At 44.6% G+C, this 16,775-nt stretch overlaps 1 protein-coding gene across 1 annotated transcript in view; it reads right to left on the reverse strand.

The window, feature by feature from the left end:
• IFNAR1 (interferon alpha and beta receptor subunit 1) overlaps positions 1–12,711 on the reverse strand; it is a 30,606-nt gene extending 17,895 nt beyond the window's left edge. Inside the window, exons 1-2 of the mRNA XM_019976958.2 lie at positions 12,384–12,711; positions 6,378–6,498 (exon numbers count right to left, since the gene is read on the reverse strand). Coding sequence (XP_019832517.2) covers positions 6,378–6,498; positions 12,384–12,453 — 191 coding nt within the window. The 5' untranslated portion in view covers positions 12,454–12,711. The remainder of the gene's footprint in view (positions 1–6,377; positions 6,499–12,383) is intronic.
• Positions 12,712–16,775: the final 4,064 nt, after the last annotated feature.

Here is a 16,775-nt window from a genome sequence, read left to right on the forward strand (position 1 = left end):
TTGAGAACTTCCTCTGCTCTCCTTAAAACCAAACCATCCCTTCTGCATACTGATCTCTGTAATTCCTTCTATTACACCACCAGAAACAAAGAACTTAACCTGTTAACATAAGCTAACAAACTTCTCCATGGGGACTCAGTCCATCATGAAGCGAGCTTAAGTGACTGATACTAGACTTTTTTTTAAAAGCACATGAAGAAATCAAGTTGACACACGGTGCCTAAAACAAAAAGGCCATGCTGCCACAAAGAGGAGAGGCTGAAGTGAAGGTGAGCAACAGAAAACAAATACTAGATTTCAAAATGTTTGCCTCTGGAAAGCCCTGTCTGCCTCATATCAAACAGGGAAACTAACCTCTGAGAAGACATTTTTGTTAAGCCTAATGCACAGTTCTAGCATAAGCTCATGTTTATATATTATAGACCTCATTTTAAAGATGCTAAAGTGTCTTTTGGAGAAGGCAATGGCACCCCACTCCAGTACTCTTGCCTGGAAAATCCCATGGACGGAGGAGCCTGGTAGGCTGCAGTCCATGGGGTTGCTAAGAGTCGGACACGACTGAACGACTTCACTTTCACTTTTCACTTTCATGCATCGGAGAAGGAAATGGCAACCCACTCCAGTGTTCTTGCCTGGAGAATCCCAGGGACGGCGGAGCGTGGTGGGCTGCCGTCTGTGGGGTCGAACAGAGTCGGACACGACTGAAGCAACTTAGCAGCAGCAGCAGCAAAGTGTCTTTAATAAAGAGCTAAAGGATGGACTTCCCTGGTGGTCCAGTGATTAGGAGTCTGTCTGCCAGTGGAGGGGACATGGGTTCGATCCCTAGTCTGGGAAGTTTCCAAGGCAATTGGGCCTATGCACCACAACGACTGAAGACCTCGCACCTAGAGCCTGTGCTCTGGAAAAACAATAGCTCCAACCGGCCGCGACTGGAGAAACCCGTGTGCAGCAACAAAGACCCAGTGCAGCCAAAAATAAATAAAAACTGTTTAAAAAGCTAAGGATGTTCTTTACTAAAAGCAATAGAAACTAGGAGTGATATCTAAATAATTTGTGTGCTGACTCCAACTCAAGTCTACCTTATTTTTCAAAAAAAGAAGCATTTTAAAAAAGGTGCCAATAATAAAAACTACCCTATGGGCACACTTCATTCCTGGCCAGTCTGCTCTTCTAACTTTACCTGCTTGAACCCTGAGAGTAGACTTGGCATTAGTAACACCTTTGTTTATTTATTTATTAATGTTCACAACCTTTTATTAAATTATCAAAAATAACTTAACAAATAACAGCACAACAGTGGAGTACACAAAAGTGCTGTGGCATTTCTACAATTCTGTTCGGAAAGATAACTCGTCTGGATAGAAATCCTTCATGAAGCTTCTGGAAATCATGACTGGCACCCTGATTGCCAGTTGTTTGCGTATGTGGCATACATGATATTCCCTCACTCAGGACATCCTTTGCCCAGAAACGTCTGTTTCCTGAGATTGTATATGTAACATGTGGACAAGTCTGGATCTAGTCAGAAAAACCACAGCGGTGAGAAGTGCTCCCAAACAGAATGACCTGCGTCAAGCAGCTGTGGCTTCCCTTTCACAAGCAGTATTAACACCTTAATTCACATGCAAATCTTCCTGAGAAACTCCTCCACATCAGAATCTATTTTTTAAAATTCAGATTTTAAACATCTAAACCAAAATTCAGTCCTCCCCCCATGTCATTTATTAGAAAATACAGTTCTAGAGAAATCAGGAGATATAAGGACGTCCGGGAAGTGGGAAGGGTACACAGACTTCTTTCAATCAGGGGCACAGAGGGTCCAAATAAAATGAGCTCCAGGCAAAAAGCCAGTAACGCATCTCTTCTCCTGTTACCTGGAGAGCTCTTATTATAAGCAGAAAACGTTATAAAAAGTTTGTAACTAAGCCTTGATATGGTTTCAACCCACCCTCACTCCACGTCCGTCCTTTCTGCTCGGGAGACACAGCTACTTGCTCTATTATAATTGCTTTTGCACGTAAGGGGGCTACTGCAGCTTCTTTTACATTTTCTTTTAAAAAAACTTTATCATATACAGTACTTAGATCAGAGCAGAAATATAATTTGAAAATAAATATGCAATCAATAGAAAATTCATTTCATGAAACCAGTGTCATAATAAAACTTCATGCCATCTTTGTCTCTCCTATTCACTAACGTAATCCCAAGTACTGAGGAAAGTATTCGGCATAAAAGGCAATCGGTATTTGTTGAATGAAAACTCCATGCTACCTATAATACATTTTATAATTAAAAAAGCGTTTTACAAGTTTTGGCTGTGCCAGCTCTTTGCTGCTGCATGTGGGCTCTGTCTGGCTGTGGAGAACAGGGGCTGCCCTCCAGCTGCGGGGCACGGGCTTCTCATTGCCGTGGCTTCTCTTGTTGTGGAACACAGGCTCTGGCCCGTGGGCTTTAGTAGGTGTGGCTCTCGGGCTCTAGAGTGTGGGCTCAGTAGTTGTGGTGCATGGACCCAGCTGCTTCACAGCATGTGGAATCTTCCCAGACCAGGGATCAACCAGTGTCCCCTGCATTGCAGGTGGACTCTTAACCACTGGACCGCCAGGGCAGCCCCGCCATTATACATTTTAGATGTCAGTCAAAAACACTGAGGGCTTCCAGGTGGCTCAACAGTAAAGACTCTGCCCCCCACAATGCGGGAGACGTGGATTTGAACCTTGGGTTGGAAGACCCCCTGGAGGAGGGCATGGCAACCCATTCCAGTATTCTTGCCTGGAGAATCCCATGGACAGAGGAGCCTGGCAGGCTACAGTCCAGGCGGTCACAAAGAGTCACACATGACGGAGCAACTAAATAACAACGCAAACACTGATGCCTTCAGTTCAATTCAGTTCAGTCGCTCAGTCGTGTCCGACTCTTTGCGACCCCATGAATCGCAGCACGCCAGGCCTCCCTGTCCATCACCAACTCCTGGAATTCACTCAAACTCATGTCTATCGAGTCAGTGATGCCATCCAGCCATCTCACCCTCTGTCATCCCCTTCTCCTCCCGCCTTCAATCTTTCCCAGCATCAGGGTCTTTTCCAATGAATCAGTTCTTCACGTCAAGTGGCCAAAGTATTGGAGTTTCAGCTTCAATATCAGTCCTTCCAATGAACACCCAGGGCTGATCTCCTTTAGAATGGACTGGTTGGATCTCTTTGCAGTTCAAGGGACTCTCAAAAGTCTTCTCCAACACCACAGCTCAAAAGCATCAATTATTTGGCACTTAGCTTTCTTCACAGTCCAACTCTCACATCCATACATGACCACAGGAAAAACCATAGCCTTGACTGGACGGGCCTTTGTTGGCAAAGTAATGTCTCTGCTTTTGAATATGCTACCTAGGTTGGTCATAACTTTCCTTCCAAGGAGTAAGCATCTTTTAACTTCATGGCTGCAATCACCATCTGCAGTGATTTTGGAGCCCAAAAAAATAAAGTCTGACACTGTTTCCCCATCTATTTCCCATGAAGTGATGGGACTGAATGCCATGATCTTCGTTTTCTGAATGTTGAGCTTTAAGCCAACCTTTTCACTTTCCTCTTTCACTTTTATTAAGAGGCTTTTTAGTTCCTCTTCATCTTCTGCCATAAGGGTGGTATCATCTGTATATCTGAGGTTATTGATATTTCTCCCGGCAATCTTGATTCCAGCTTGTGCTTCTTCCAGCCCAGCGTTTCTCATGGTGTACTCTGCATAGAAGTTAAATAAGCAGGGTGACAATATACAGCCTTGACGTACTCCTTTTCCTATCTGGAACCAGTCTGTTGTTCCATGTCCAATTCTAACTGTTCCTTCCTGACCTGCATACAGGTTTCTCAAGAGGCAGGTCAGGTGGTCTGGTATTCCCATCTCTTTCAGAATTTCCCACAGTTTATTGTTATCCACACAGTCAAAGGCTTTGGCGTAGTCAATAAAACAGAAATAGGTGTTTTTCTGGAACTCTCTTGCTTTTTCCATGATCCAGCCTAGGTGGTGTATATTCTACAGGCACTAGCATCCCAGTAGCTTATTCATGTGTCTGTGCATCATTCATCACCAGTGATGTGTCTTATGTTCTGAGAAATACTGTACTGAAAAATTTGTCTGCTGCTGCTATTAACCTCATTTTAGTTGATCACATACTCTGTACCACTGTTCTGTGCACTTTATACACAATTAGCAACACTTGCAACAGGCTTCTGTCTTAGATGCTTCATCACTGGGGTGTCCCAGACCAGTCTGCCTGGCACTGTCCTGCTTTAAATTTGTTGTTGCAGCTTATCTAAAATCAAGTGCTTCTGTTCACTCTCAGAAGTATCTTGGTTTGAAAGATAAATTACATGTGGTCATATTAGTTTTTTATCTTTACTTCACAGATAAGGAAACTGATAGAGTAAGTAGCAGAGGATGGACTAAAACCCATGCAGAACCGACTCATCGGAAAAGACCCTGATTCTGGGAAAGACTGAGGGCAGGAGGAGAAGTGGGTGACAGAGGATGAGATGGTTGGACGGCATCACTGACTCAATGGACATGAGTTTAAGCAAACTCTGGGAGATAGTGAAGGACCGGGAAGCCTGGTGTGCTGCAGTCCATGGGGTTGCAAAAAGTTGGACTTGACTGAGCGACTCAACAACAAGCCTGGCTCAAGCCCATACTATACTATCCCATACTAACTGCTGAACTGGCTCTCCAAACTTGTAACCTGGCATATTCTTACAAGGCAAGTGCTTATAAAGCTAGCAGAACAGAATAGAGAAAGGACCGACTAAGAACACACTGAAACAGTGCCCTGGACCAAAGTTAGAACAAAGAGTAAGAGATTGTCATGAACTGGAGCAGTTAGTAAAAGCAACAGAATGTGTGAAGGGACATGAACACGAGACCACGGTCTATGACTCTGCTCTTTTAATACAACGGCCATTTAAAATAAAGGAATATGAAATAATCTCTATTATGCCTAAAAAATAGTTGTTTAATAAGAACTAAGGCAAAGAACAAAATTGGTAACAAAACTCAAAGTTCAATTTAAAGAAAAAGATGAAAAATTTTACACGATCCATTGTGAGGAAAACAATATATAGTGTGTGTATACATATATACCCTTGACAACATGGGTCTGAACTATGTGAGCCCACTTACACGCAGCTTTCTTTCAGTAAATACACACTTTACAGCATTACAAGATCTTGGGGTGGGTGAATCCACGGATGCAGATATGAAGGGTCTACTGTGAAGTTATACTCAGATTTCTGACTGCAGCCAGCAGCGGCAGCGGGTAGGAGCAGCGGGTTAGGCACCCCTGTTCCCGCCATTGCTCAAGGGTCAGCTGTACACCCACACACACACTAACAGCTTATTCACAATCAACTAGAGAACAGCTGGGGCTTCCCAGGTGGCTCAGCAGTAAAGAATCTGTCTGCCCATGCAGGAGACAGGAGATGCGGGCTCAATTCCTGGGTCAAGGAGATCCTCTGGAGAAGGAAATGGCAACCCACTCCAGTCTTCTTGCCTACAAAAATCCCATGGAGAAAAAAAAAAAAAAAAAAAAATCCCATGGAGAGAGGAGCCTGGCAGGTTACAGGCCATGGAGTTGCAAAGAGTCGGATAGGACTGAGCAACTGAGCACGCACACATGCAGAGAACAGCCGGGCTGTGGTTGAAATGGCGGAACCCTGGTTCTAGAGACCCCACACCCTGTTTCTTCATGCCTGACTTCCTGCCTACGCTTGGGACAAGGGTCACAGTGAGCAGACAGGGTCTTAGGACCCAAAACAAAGTGCTATACTTCCTCTTTGCTTCAGAAATCCTTTCCGCTGTCAACTCCCAGTCTGCCTACCCTCTTGGCAATCATTAGGTGGAAAGTTAGCCCTAGGGAGGAGGCAGAACCTCCAGAAACACTGAGGAAGTTCAGGGCCCAGCACACTGATACTCAGCCAGGGTGTCCAGAACTAAGACTGTGCGTGATGGAGGAAAGAGGAAAACCTGACCACAGAAGACCTGGTGGCTGATTCCAAGACAGTGGCTAGGCTTTTAGGGACAGTCTCCCATATTCTCAGGGTATGCTCTAGGTCAGACCCTAATTTCTGCTTTAAGAAGCTGAAGCGTCCAGAACAGAGAGCGTATGGCTAGCACAATCCCCCAAATCTTTTGCTTCAAAACCCAAAGATGAAATCTGAACTCTCACTCTTAGACTAAGTCTCTAACTGTAGCAAAGAAGTTATACTTAGTATGCAAAACTGCCATATATTTTCTTTAAAAAAAGAGGAAACACCAAATGTTTCCCAAATTTGAAAATTTATGGTGTTAAAGTGATAAAAATTATTCAGCAGATCCCTGAGTATAGAGTAACGTACATTTGATAATCTGCTGAAAAAGTCACATTCTTGACAGACTCACTGCTGCTGTTCCACTTCAGGAAAAAATTGTCATCAATGATGTGGATCTCGACATTTTCAGGCTTCAGATTTGCTTCCCCTGTCAAGATAATAAGACAGAAGACAGTTAGACAGACATACCATACAGTTATATGTATATACATGCTATAGATATTTTAAAAAATCATTCTTTCCTTGACATCACTGACTGGACAGTGAATACATTTAAATATAACAAAATTAAGTAAATAAAAAAATCTAAAAAAAACCCTAGTGCTTGTTCTCAGCATGGGAAGACTGCTAATTACCTCTATCTCTGCATTCAAGAGAACTGGAAAATGGTTGAGGTTTTTAAAATCTATAAAAAGCAAATATTATATGTCAATTATAGCTCCATAAAGGTGGAAAAAATGAACTGTAAAAAGGTACTTGTCTTTTAACTGGGAAGAAAAGTCTGTGTATAAAAATAGTATTTTTCTTTTGTCTTAGAAGTGATACTGACATAAAGGACATGGGCTCGGCTGTTTAACACCCTCAACTTGGTTTTTCTCATATACTGTGTTCAGACAGGGATATACTCTGACACAGAACTGAACAGATGTGGTTTCAGAACTGACAACTATTTATAGAAGCCAAACATTCACATACAAAATTGATAAGAGATATGAAAGTTCATCATGTCAGCCAGGTCCTTTAGCACCCTGAAAAGGTCTTGACTGCTTAACATATGAAGTCTGAGCCCTTCTGTTTATTTTACAGACTTCCATCTAGAGACCTATTTCATTTCCTATACTGTTAAAAAATGTGAAGTATAGTTGATTTACCGTATTGTGTTAGTTTCAGGTGTACAGCAAAGTGATTTGGTGATATGTCCATATTTATATTTCTACTTCTAGTACAAATCTTCCACCAGCTGGATGCTCTCTCTGTCTCTTCTGATTCTTCCTTTTTGGCCCCCCACCCAAAAAGCGTTTCTCTTCCTGACCACTCAAACCTTCCAAGACCCAGCTCAAGCTTGCCCTCCAAGAGAAAACCTTTCTCAAATATTGCAGCAAATGCAACCTTGCTCTCTTTTCACACTCTGCACCATGAATCTGCACCACTCAATTTTACACTGAAGCAGATGTACTCAGCACAGTACTGACATCTAGTAGGCTTAAAAACTTGATGTGTGAAGGTGAAGACATCTTTTTAAAAACTGCTTATGTTAAACACAACCTCCAACCAGAACACAAGTTCCTTAAGGCAGGGTCTGTACAGCTTTAAACTTAATCAGCATTTCTCAGCATCCTCAGACTAATGTTGAGTTCAGAAGAACTTTTTCCTCATCAGAGAAGACTGATCTTTCACTATGATAAATTGCAATTTTTAAAAGACCAGTTTTTAAGTTTATTCTTTTTCCTACGGTAGTTCTGCCATAGGACAAGGATGCTATCTCCTTACAGACTTTCTACTATAGGGGTGGATAACCAACAAAGATCTATTGTATAGCACACGGAACACTGCTCAATGTTACGTGGTGGCCTGGATGTGGGGGGGGGGGGGGCGCGTTTAGGGAAGAACGGGAATATGTACGGCTGAATGTCTTCGCTGTTCACCTGAAACTATCACAACATTGTTAATCGGCTACACCCTAATATAAAATGTTTCTGGTGTTAAACATGAAAATAAATATATACATACAGAAATACATTGTTCCAGTCATGTATGGATGTGAGAGTTGGACTATAAAGAAAGCTGAGCGCCGAAGAATTGATGTTCTTGAACTGTGGTGTTGGAGAAGACTCTTGAGAGTCCCTTGGACGGCAAGGAGATCCAACCAGTTCATCCTAAAGGAAATCAGTCCTGAATGTTCATTGGAAGGACTGATATTGAAGCTGAAACTCCAATACTTTGGCCACCTGATGTGAAGAACTGACTCATTGGAAAAGACCCAGATGCTGGGAAAGATTGAGGGCAGGAGGAGAAGGGGATGATAGAGGATGAGATGGTTGGATGGCATCACCAACTCAATGGACTTGAGTTTGAGTAAACTCGGGGAGTTGGTGATAGACAGGGAGGCCCGGTGCGCTGCAGTCCATGGGGTTGCCAAGAGTTGGATGTGATTGAGCGACTGAACTGAACTGAAAAAAAGAACTTTAAAAAAATGGATTGCTGCCTCTGGTTTCCATTTAGAGATATTATGGTACGGAGTCAAAGAGGGAGATGCCTGAGAAAATATTTTCTGAATTTTTTTTAATTTGGGGAGGTATTTATTGAGTCTCTCCACCCTCAATTACCTATTTTACACTTGTATTCTCTGAGACTTCATTACCAAATAGAATTACTTCCCTTTATCCCACTCTAAACTTAATTCCCATGCCAAGCTGTTGGAATTTTAGATTCTATGCAGCCAAAAGAGAGCGACTGGGTTTATGGCATTAATAAAAGGTTTGATGGCATTTTTAGTCTACAGCCTTGAGAGAGGATAAGGAAATCTGATACCCAGGGTACAGCCAGGCATTTCCTTTGGGATGAAATCCTTCTGTTCTAATGGAAGGAGACCCTGGAATTACAGGCATCTTGGCTTTTATGAGACCAACAAATGTCCATGGGATTCTCCAGTGAAGAATACTGGAGCGGGTAGCCATTCCCTTCTCCAGAGGATCTTCCCAACCCAGGAATCGACCTGGGGTCTCCTGTACTACAGGCAGATTTTTTACTAGTTGAGCTATCAGGCGTGGACAGGGACTTGGAAATAGTTATTAAATAAGCTTTTAGAGTTCATAGATTTTGTTCTGTTGGACTTCCCTGGTGGCTCAGACAGTAAAGTATTAGCAATAGCCCTTTAATAATAATTTACTTCAACCTTTAGCATGTAAAATATATTAATGGGTAGCTGCATGCGTGCGTGCTCAGTTGCTTCAGTTGTGTTTGACTCTTTGTGACCCCATGCAGCCTGCTAGGCTCCTCTGTCCATGGAATTTCCCAGGCAAGAATACTGGAGTGGGTTGCCATGCCCTGCTCCAGGGGATCTTTCTGACCCAGGAATCGAACTCAACTCTGAGTTTCCCGAACTGCAGGCAGATTCTTTATGTACTGAGCTACCAGGGAAGCCCTAAATGGGTATGTAATCCAATACTTTTTATACAATTGGTTGTTTCCAGCCCTTCAGATTCATAATGATGACTAGAAACAGTTTACTGCATTTTCAAGTCTGACGTAAACCCAAACACATAACATCTATACAAATATAAATTTCCTACTATATTTTGGACAGTTTTCTTAGACTAGGATCGATCTCAGAGCTGCATTTACTAGGTTTGAAAGTACAAACATTTTGATTACTTTGAAACACAGAGCAATATTATGATCTCAGGTCAGAGTTAACATTACATTTAGTTTTGAACATTACTCTTCCTTTGTGAAAAAAACTAGATTAGTTAATTGAAAGAGAACTAAGTCCTTAACATATAGGTGGATAATCAAGAACTAAATTGTGTGGTCTTCAGAAAACAGCTAGCCTGTAAGCCCCAGGGCTTTGGGGCCAGATTTTCAGGGTCTGATTTCTCCCTAAAGCACAGGCTAGCTATATGGCCTCAGCCTGCTTCTCTATAAAATGAGGATAACGGTGCTCAGCTTTATTTTGAAAGCTAAATGAGTTTGTACCTTTAAAACACTCAGAGTAGTGTCTGGTACGTAGTTAAGAGAGCAAAAAATGCCAGTTGTGTATGAAGTTTATTTTAGCTCTCCTCTAATACAGATTACAATTATGATCTTAATGAACAGCTTCCTGGAATGTTAATTTTACATGAAAATTCTGGGGAAATTCTTTTGATATGAAAGCAAACATAAGTTAATGCAAAATTTTCATGAACAAAAGACTCCAAAGCAATTATTAGGGGTTACACCAGGACCCTAGTACCCATATATTATATACAATATTTGTGGGACAGTCTGAAAAGTAGGTGTGAAACATAATAAAGGAAACCTCATTTAAAATGAAGTCAGGAGGCCAGAAGCCGGAGCCCTCATGTATGTTCACTCACCAGCAATTCCAGACCCCAAAAGGAAAAACTCTCCTCTCCCAGCAACCAACACAGACAATGCGAAGAGTAGCACCACCCCGAACTCTCACCTTCAACCAACGGAATTTCTTTTAAAACCCCACCAACTTCCTTCTTTTGCTCTATAAAGTAATGTTCTCCTTTCCTTGTTGGACTTGGCTATGGTTTTTGCTGTAGCTTGTTGTTGTAGTCACTAAGTTGTGTCTGACTCTTGGCGATTAGATGGACTGTAGCCCACCAGGCTCGTCTGTCCATGGCATTTCCCAGGCAAGAACACTGGAGAGGGTTGCCATTTCCTTCTCCAGGGAATCTTCTCCACCCAGGGATCAAACTCATGTCTCCTGTACTGGCAAGTGGATTCTTTACCAGTGAGCTATCTGGGAAGCCCTTGCTATAAACTTGGTTGCCCTAAATTGCAATTCCTCTGCTATTCTGGAATAAACCCATTTTGTTGGTAAAAACAACATATTTTTAGGACAAGATAGATAGGATATCATGTACCCCAGAAAATCAGAGTATGATTTTCAAAGCAAATAAGCATTTAAGCCACTAGGCTTACCAGGTGTCACTAGTGGTAAAGAACCTACCTGCCAATGTAGGTAAAGGTACTGAGTTGGGAAGATCCCCTGGAGGAGGGCATGGTAACCCATTCCAGTATTCTTGCCTGGAGAAACCCAGAGACAGAGGAGCCTGGTGGGCTACGGTCCATGGGGTTGCAAAGAGTCAAACAGGACTGAAGTGACTTAGCAAGCATGCAGGTGGCCTCACCAACTCCCAGATTTCTGCTCTGTTGCGAGGCCCTGTTTGTCTTTGGTATATCTTCTTACTACCACGTCAATCTTCCAATAGCTATTTCCCCCATGTATCCCCCCTAAATTAAGAAAGGTGGCAAATTAGCTTGGTGGCTCCCAGCCTTCCTATTTGGCCCTGCCTGGTGGTCCGGTGGTTAAGAGTCTGCCTTGCAATGCAGGGGAGGAGGGTTCCATCTCTGGTTGGGGGATTTTGTTGTTAGGACTTCCCTTGTGGCTCAGACGGTAAAGCGTCTGCCTACAATGCAGAAGACCTGGGTTCGATCCCTGGGTCGGGAAGGTCCCCTGGAAAAGGAAATGACAATCCACTCCAGTATTCTTGCCTGGAAAATACCATGGATGGAGGAGCGTGGTGGGCTACAGTCCATGGGGTCGCAAAGAGTCGGACACGACTGAGAGACTTCACTTGGTCTTACTATTATTATTAGACTGATTGAATCCTGAGGGCACAGAAATCCTTGCACACCCTACTGGGCATTTACCCGTGGGATCAAGAACTCTCTACTGAATAGAGGAAACCAGCAGCACAGCTCTAAGCCTTGTTTATTATTTAACTGTGCAGTGGAGCTGCCTGACTTTTAGGAAGGAAACAAACTGGTCACCAAAGCAGTGCACACCCAGCCCTGCGGGGGTGGAAGGTGGGGGCAGGCAGCAGGCACAGGCGAGGGCGCCCCCGAGCAAGCGGCTGGGGAAGAATCTCGAACATCACTTTCTGTTGTTTCATCTTTGGAAGGACCGACGCTGAAACTCCAATCCTTTGGCCACCTGACTCCTTGGAAAAGACCCTGATGCTGGGAAAGATTGAGGGCTGGAGGAGAAGGGGACGACAGATGGTTGGATGGCATCACCGACTCGATGGACAAGAGTTTGAGTAAGCTCCGGGAGTTGGTGATGGACAGGGAGGCCTGGTGTGCTGCGGTCCATGGGGTCGCAGAGAGTCGGACACGAATGAGCGACTGAAACTGAAGTTTGATTTGAGTCCGTTTCAATGAGGCACTGCGACCGCGGACAACCAGAGGTCTCCCAATGAGGGCGTCTGTCCCTCCACCCCCGTCCCCGGGGCCGACGTTTCCCGCGCCGCCACCGCAGTCCAGCTGACGCGGCAGCGCCGGGATCCCTCTCTCTCTCACCTGAGGCGGCGGGCAGCACCCATCTCCCAGCGACCAGCATCAGGGTCGTCGCGCCCAGGAGAGCGAGCATCGTCCGCGGGCCGCCGGTAGCCCTCCAGTCACATCTTTCGGCCACCCACTACCGCGGCAGGCACCGCGCGGCGGCGCGACGGAGACTGAGGCACCCAGGCCGTCCCGCCAAGGCCAGCGCCCCTAGTTCGCCGTGTCCCCTCCAGCCGCTCCGGCCCCGCCCACTCCGCGTCGGCCCTTCCCTCAGCCCTCCGACCTGCGCACGCGCCGTGCCTTCACCTCGTGTGTCCCGGTCCGCGCACGCGCGCGGGACAGCGGTGTTGGAGGGGGTGGTGTCGGAGGCGGGTGGTGTCGGGGGAAGGGGTGGTGGTGTCGAGGGGGGAGGGGCGGCCCCGCCTCCGCCGCCCGCCCCCTGGTTCTCGGCATTGACTGCTTACTAAGCCTTGCAACACCGGGTTCCGGGAAGACCGCGCCTCACTGGAGGCCTTGACCCCGGGCGGGAACGCGGAGGTCGCCAGGGCGCCTGCGCAAACCTCGAGGCCCGCTGTCCGCCCTTCCTCTTAGCGGCAGTGGGAGGGCACTCTGGGCGCTCTTGGCCCTGGGGGCGGGCTGGGGGGCTGGAGGCCACGTCACGGACTGGGGAGCCTGGGGGAACGGTGTCGGGGAGGCTAAGTGGGGAAGGAATGAAGACTCTTCTAGCGGGTCAAGCCATTTCCTTTGTGCAGAGCTTGCCTGGTGGCGCAGACGGGAAAGCGTCTGCCTCCAATGCGGGAGACCGGGGTTCGATCTCCAGGTCGGGAAGATCCTCTGGAAAAGGGAACGGCTTCCCACTCCCGTGCTCTTGCTTTGGAAAATTCCGTGGATGGAGGAGCCTGGTAGAATGGTACAGTCCATGGGGCCGCAAAGAGTCGGACACGACTGAGCGACTTCACTTTCTCTTTCTGTGAGCCAAGGCTTGTTGATATTTAGTTGCTAAGTCGTGTCCAACTCTTCAGCGACCCCATGGTCTGTAGCCCACCAGGCTTCTTCCTATGTCCATGGGATTTCCCAAGCAAGAATTACTGGAGTCGTTTGCCATCTGGGTAGGTGTGTCCAGAATTAAGACTAGGCACGTAGAGAGCTGACTCATTTGCAAAGACCCTGCTGCTGGGAAAGATTGAAGGCGGGAGGAGAAGGGGATGACAGAGGATGAGATGGTTGGATGGCATCACCGACTGGATGGACATGAGTTTGAGTAAACTCTGGGATTTGGTGATGGACAGGGAGGCCTGGCGTGCTGCAGTCCATGGGGTCACAGAGTCGGACACGACTGAGCGACTGAACTGATGTAAAGAGCTCGTTTTTGGGGGGACGACCTGGGTGCGAACGTGGTTACCTACTGGCGAGGATCCAGAGGATGGCCTTGGGATGCTGTCTGGAACAGAGGTCTGTAAGCTCTTTTGGTCGTCTGCCCTCGTAGTTCAGTCCATAAGTCGTGTCCCGCTTGTTGCGATCCCATGGACTGCAGCACCAAACTTTTAATCCAAGATTAAGTACCTTAATAATAGATTATGCACATTATAAAAATAAAAGGGAAAATATAAAGGATGAGTGATGAAATAAGCAGTCAAAGATGTAGCTGTTAATTCTAACAATCAATTTAATTTTAAGGTAAAATGAGTTTTTGTAAAGAACTTTGCTCTTGAGTGTGGCCTTGTAAACAACAGGTATAATTTAGAGGGGCTTCCCTAGTGACTCAGAGTTAGGAGACCACCAGCAATGCAGGAGACCTGGGTTCAAGCCGTGGGGGCTGCCACTCCAGTGTGCTTGCCTGCGAAGTCCTAACACATAATTTAAATACCATGAAATTCACTCATTCCAAGTGCACAGTGATTTTTAGTGAATCTGTCTAGTTGTTAGGCCTATTTTTTAAAAACTTCGTATTAGTACTCTGTGATTCATAAATTTTTAGGTTTGATTCCAAGTATGTCAGTGTTTGCTTCAGTGAGGTTGTAGATGGAAAAATACCCGGTGAGAACATGTGGATCTAAAAGGAAGAAGGAAGTTCTTGGTTGCATTTATTAATCATACTCTCATTGAAATCTATGACAATGACTCTTTGACTTACAGTTTACATTAAAAGTTTTATTTCCTGCTGTTCAAAAGTTGTTTTTACAAACTAGTTGGAATAGAACAGTGGGCCCAAAACATCTCATGAACGGAAATATTTCATTTGAAGTCTTTTAAAATATGTTGAAAAACTTCCCTCCACTTTTGTGGGCAGCTAGAGGTTTTTATAAAGCTATAAAGAAAGCTAAGCACTGAAGAATTGATGCTTTTGAACTGTGATATTGGGGAAGACTCTTGAGAGTCCCTTGGACTGCAAGGAGATCAGTCCTGAATATTCATTGGAAGGACTGATGCTGAAGCTGAAACTCCGATACTTTGGCCACCTGATGTGAAGAACTGACTCCTTGGAAGAGAGCCTGTTGCTGGGAAAGACTGAAGGTGGGAGGAGAAGGGGACCACAGAGGATGAGATGGTTGGATGGCATCACCGACTCTATGGACATGAGTTTGAGCGAGCTTAGGGAGTTGCTGATGGACAGGGAAGGCTGGTGTGCTGCAGTCCATGGGGTCGCAAAGTTGGACAAAACTGAGTGACTGAACTGATAGAGGTTTTTTAGATGCACATAACATTTGGCAATGAGAATCACATTCAAATGGAAATATTTTCAAATACATTTTTAAATGCAAGAATTATATTTAGTGAATACCTATAGAGTTTCTTTTGATTTTCATTTTTATACAATAAAAACAATTTTAGGGGATTTAATGCTTTGTTTTTCAGTATTGCCACATGACATGCTAATGTTTTCCACTTGTTAAAGAAAGGTCAATCATATTTTATAAAACTACAATTCACCTTTAAGTTGACAGTACTTGCATGGCACGGAAGACTTTCATGGTCTTTCCCATCTTAATACAATAACTGTAAAGTTTGAATTGTATTTTAATAAAATTGAATTAAAAAACATGACCACAGGCATGACACCCTGTATTACTTTGTGCACTTCATTTTCTCCTTACTTGCTGTAAAAGTTTGTCTCTGGGTGAAGCATTAACTAATTTCCTGTGTGGTGCTAGCTCTGTAACCTTAGCCTAGAACCTCTCTTACCCCTTTTATTCAAGTCAAAACAATCCATCTGAGGTTAGATAACTGAGCAGGACCCTGTGAGGCCTTCCCAGAATAGAGCCCCCACGTCTGTATTCTCCACCTTCCCCTTTGTCTGTAGAAGAACTTTGGTCAAAGAATAAAATTGGCCAGAGAAGTGAGAAAATGCAGAAAGAAAGGAAAACAGTCAAGCAAAACAAAATAGTAGTATTAATACTTTAGCCATTAAAGTCAAAGACCTTTAGTTCTTCCTCAGAGACTATAGATAATATTCTGAGCCATGGCCTTGGAGCTGTTTTGCAGATACTGAAAGCCCCACTGGGTGGAAGAAGTTAACCGTAAACTGCCCACAAGCACACAGATTACAGACCTTTTGGAACTGAATGTTGATGATGCTGACCCCCGATTTCCTCACCACCAACCAGTCAGAAGATTGTCCACAATCACACCCCACTCCTAGAACACCATAAGACTCCTCACCATCTCCCTCCACCAGGGAGGGGCACCGAGTCTGAGGGCTTTAGGTCTTTGTGGCCCCCTTTGCCCTGCAAAGCAATAAAGCCCTTTCTTTCTATTTCATTGCAAACTCTGTCTCCAGAATGTAATCCAGTGCCAGTGTATACAGAGGCTGAGATTTGGCATCAGTGACACTTGCAGTTTTTCTATAAAGCGTAGTATTTTGGAGCTTCCCAGGTGGCTCTAATGGTAAAGAATGTGTCTGCCAATGCAGGAGACTTAAGAGACTCCAGTTCAATCCCTGAGTTGGGAAGATCCTCTGGAGAAGGGCATGGCAACCCACTTCAGTATTCTTGGCTGGAGAATCCCATGGACAGAGGAGCCTGGTGGGTTACAGTCCATCGAGTTGCAAAGAGCTGGACACAATTGAAGTGACTTAGCATGCATGCATGGTCTTTTTAACTTTTGAAATAATTTCAAGCTTGGAGAAAAGTTGCAAAAATAATAAAAGAACTCCTGTACATCCTTTACTCAGATTCACCAAATTGATATTTTGCCATATTTGTAATCTCTGGCTACACACACAAGTATGCATACAAACTTCTTTTTCCTTGAACTTCTTTAGCTTTCTTTAATCTGGAGCAGTTACCTGGTCTTGGTCTTTCACAACGCCTACTTTACTTTTTTAAATACAACTAATTATTTTATCTATTGTTTAGTCACTAGTTTGGGAAGGTCTCCTGGAGAAGTATATGGCAACCCACTCCAGAGGAG

The sequence above is a fragment of the Bos indicus genome, chromosome 1 (genome assembly GCF_029378745.1).
Source record: "Bos indicus isolate NIAB-ARS_2022 breed Sahiwal x Tharparkar chromosome 1, NIAB-ARS_B.indTharparkar_mat_pri_1.0, whole genome shotgun sequence".
In the NCBI taxonomy this organism is placed as follows: Eukaryota; Metazoa; Chordata; class Mammalia; order Artiodactyla; family Bovidae; genus Bos; species Bos indicus.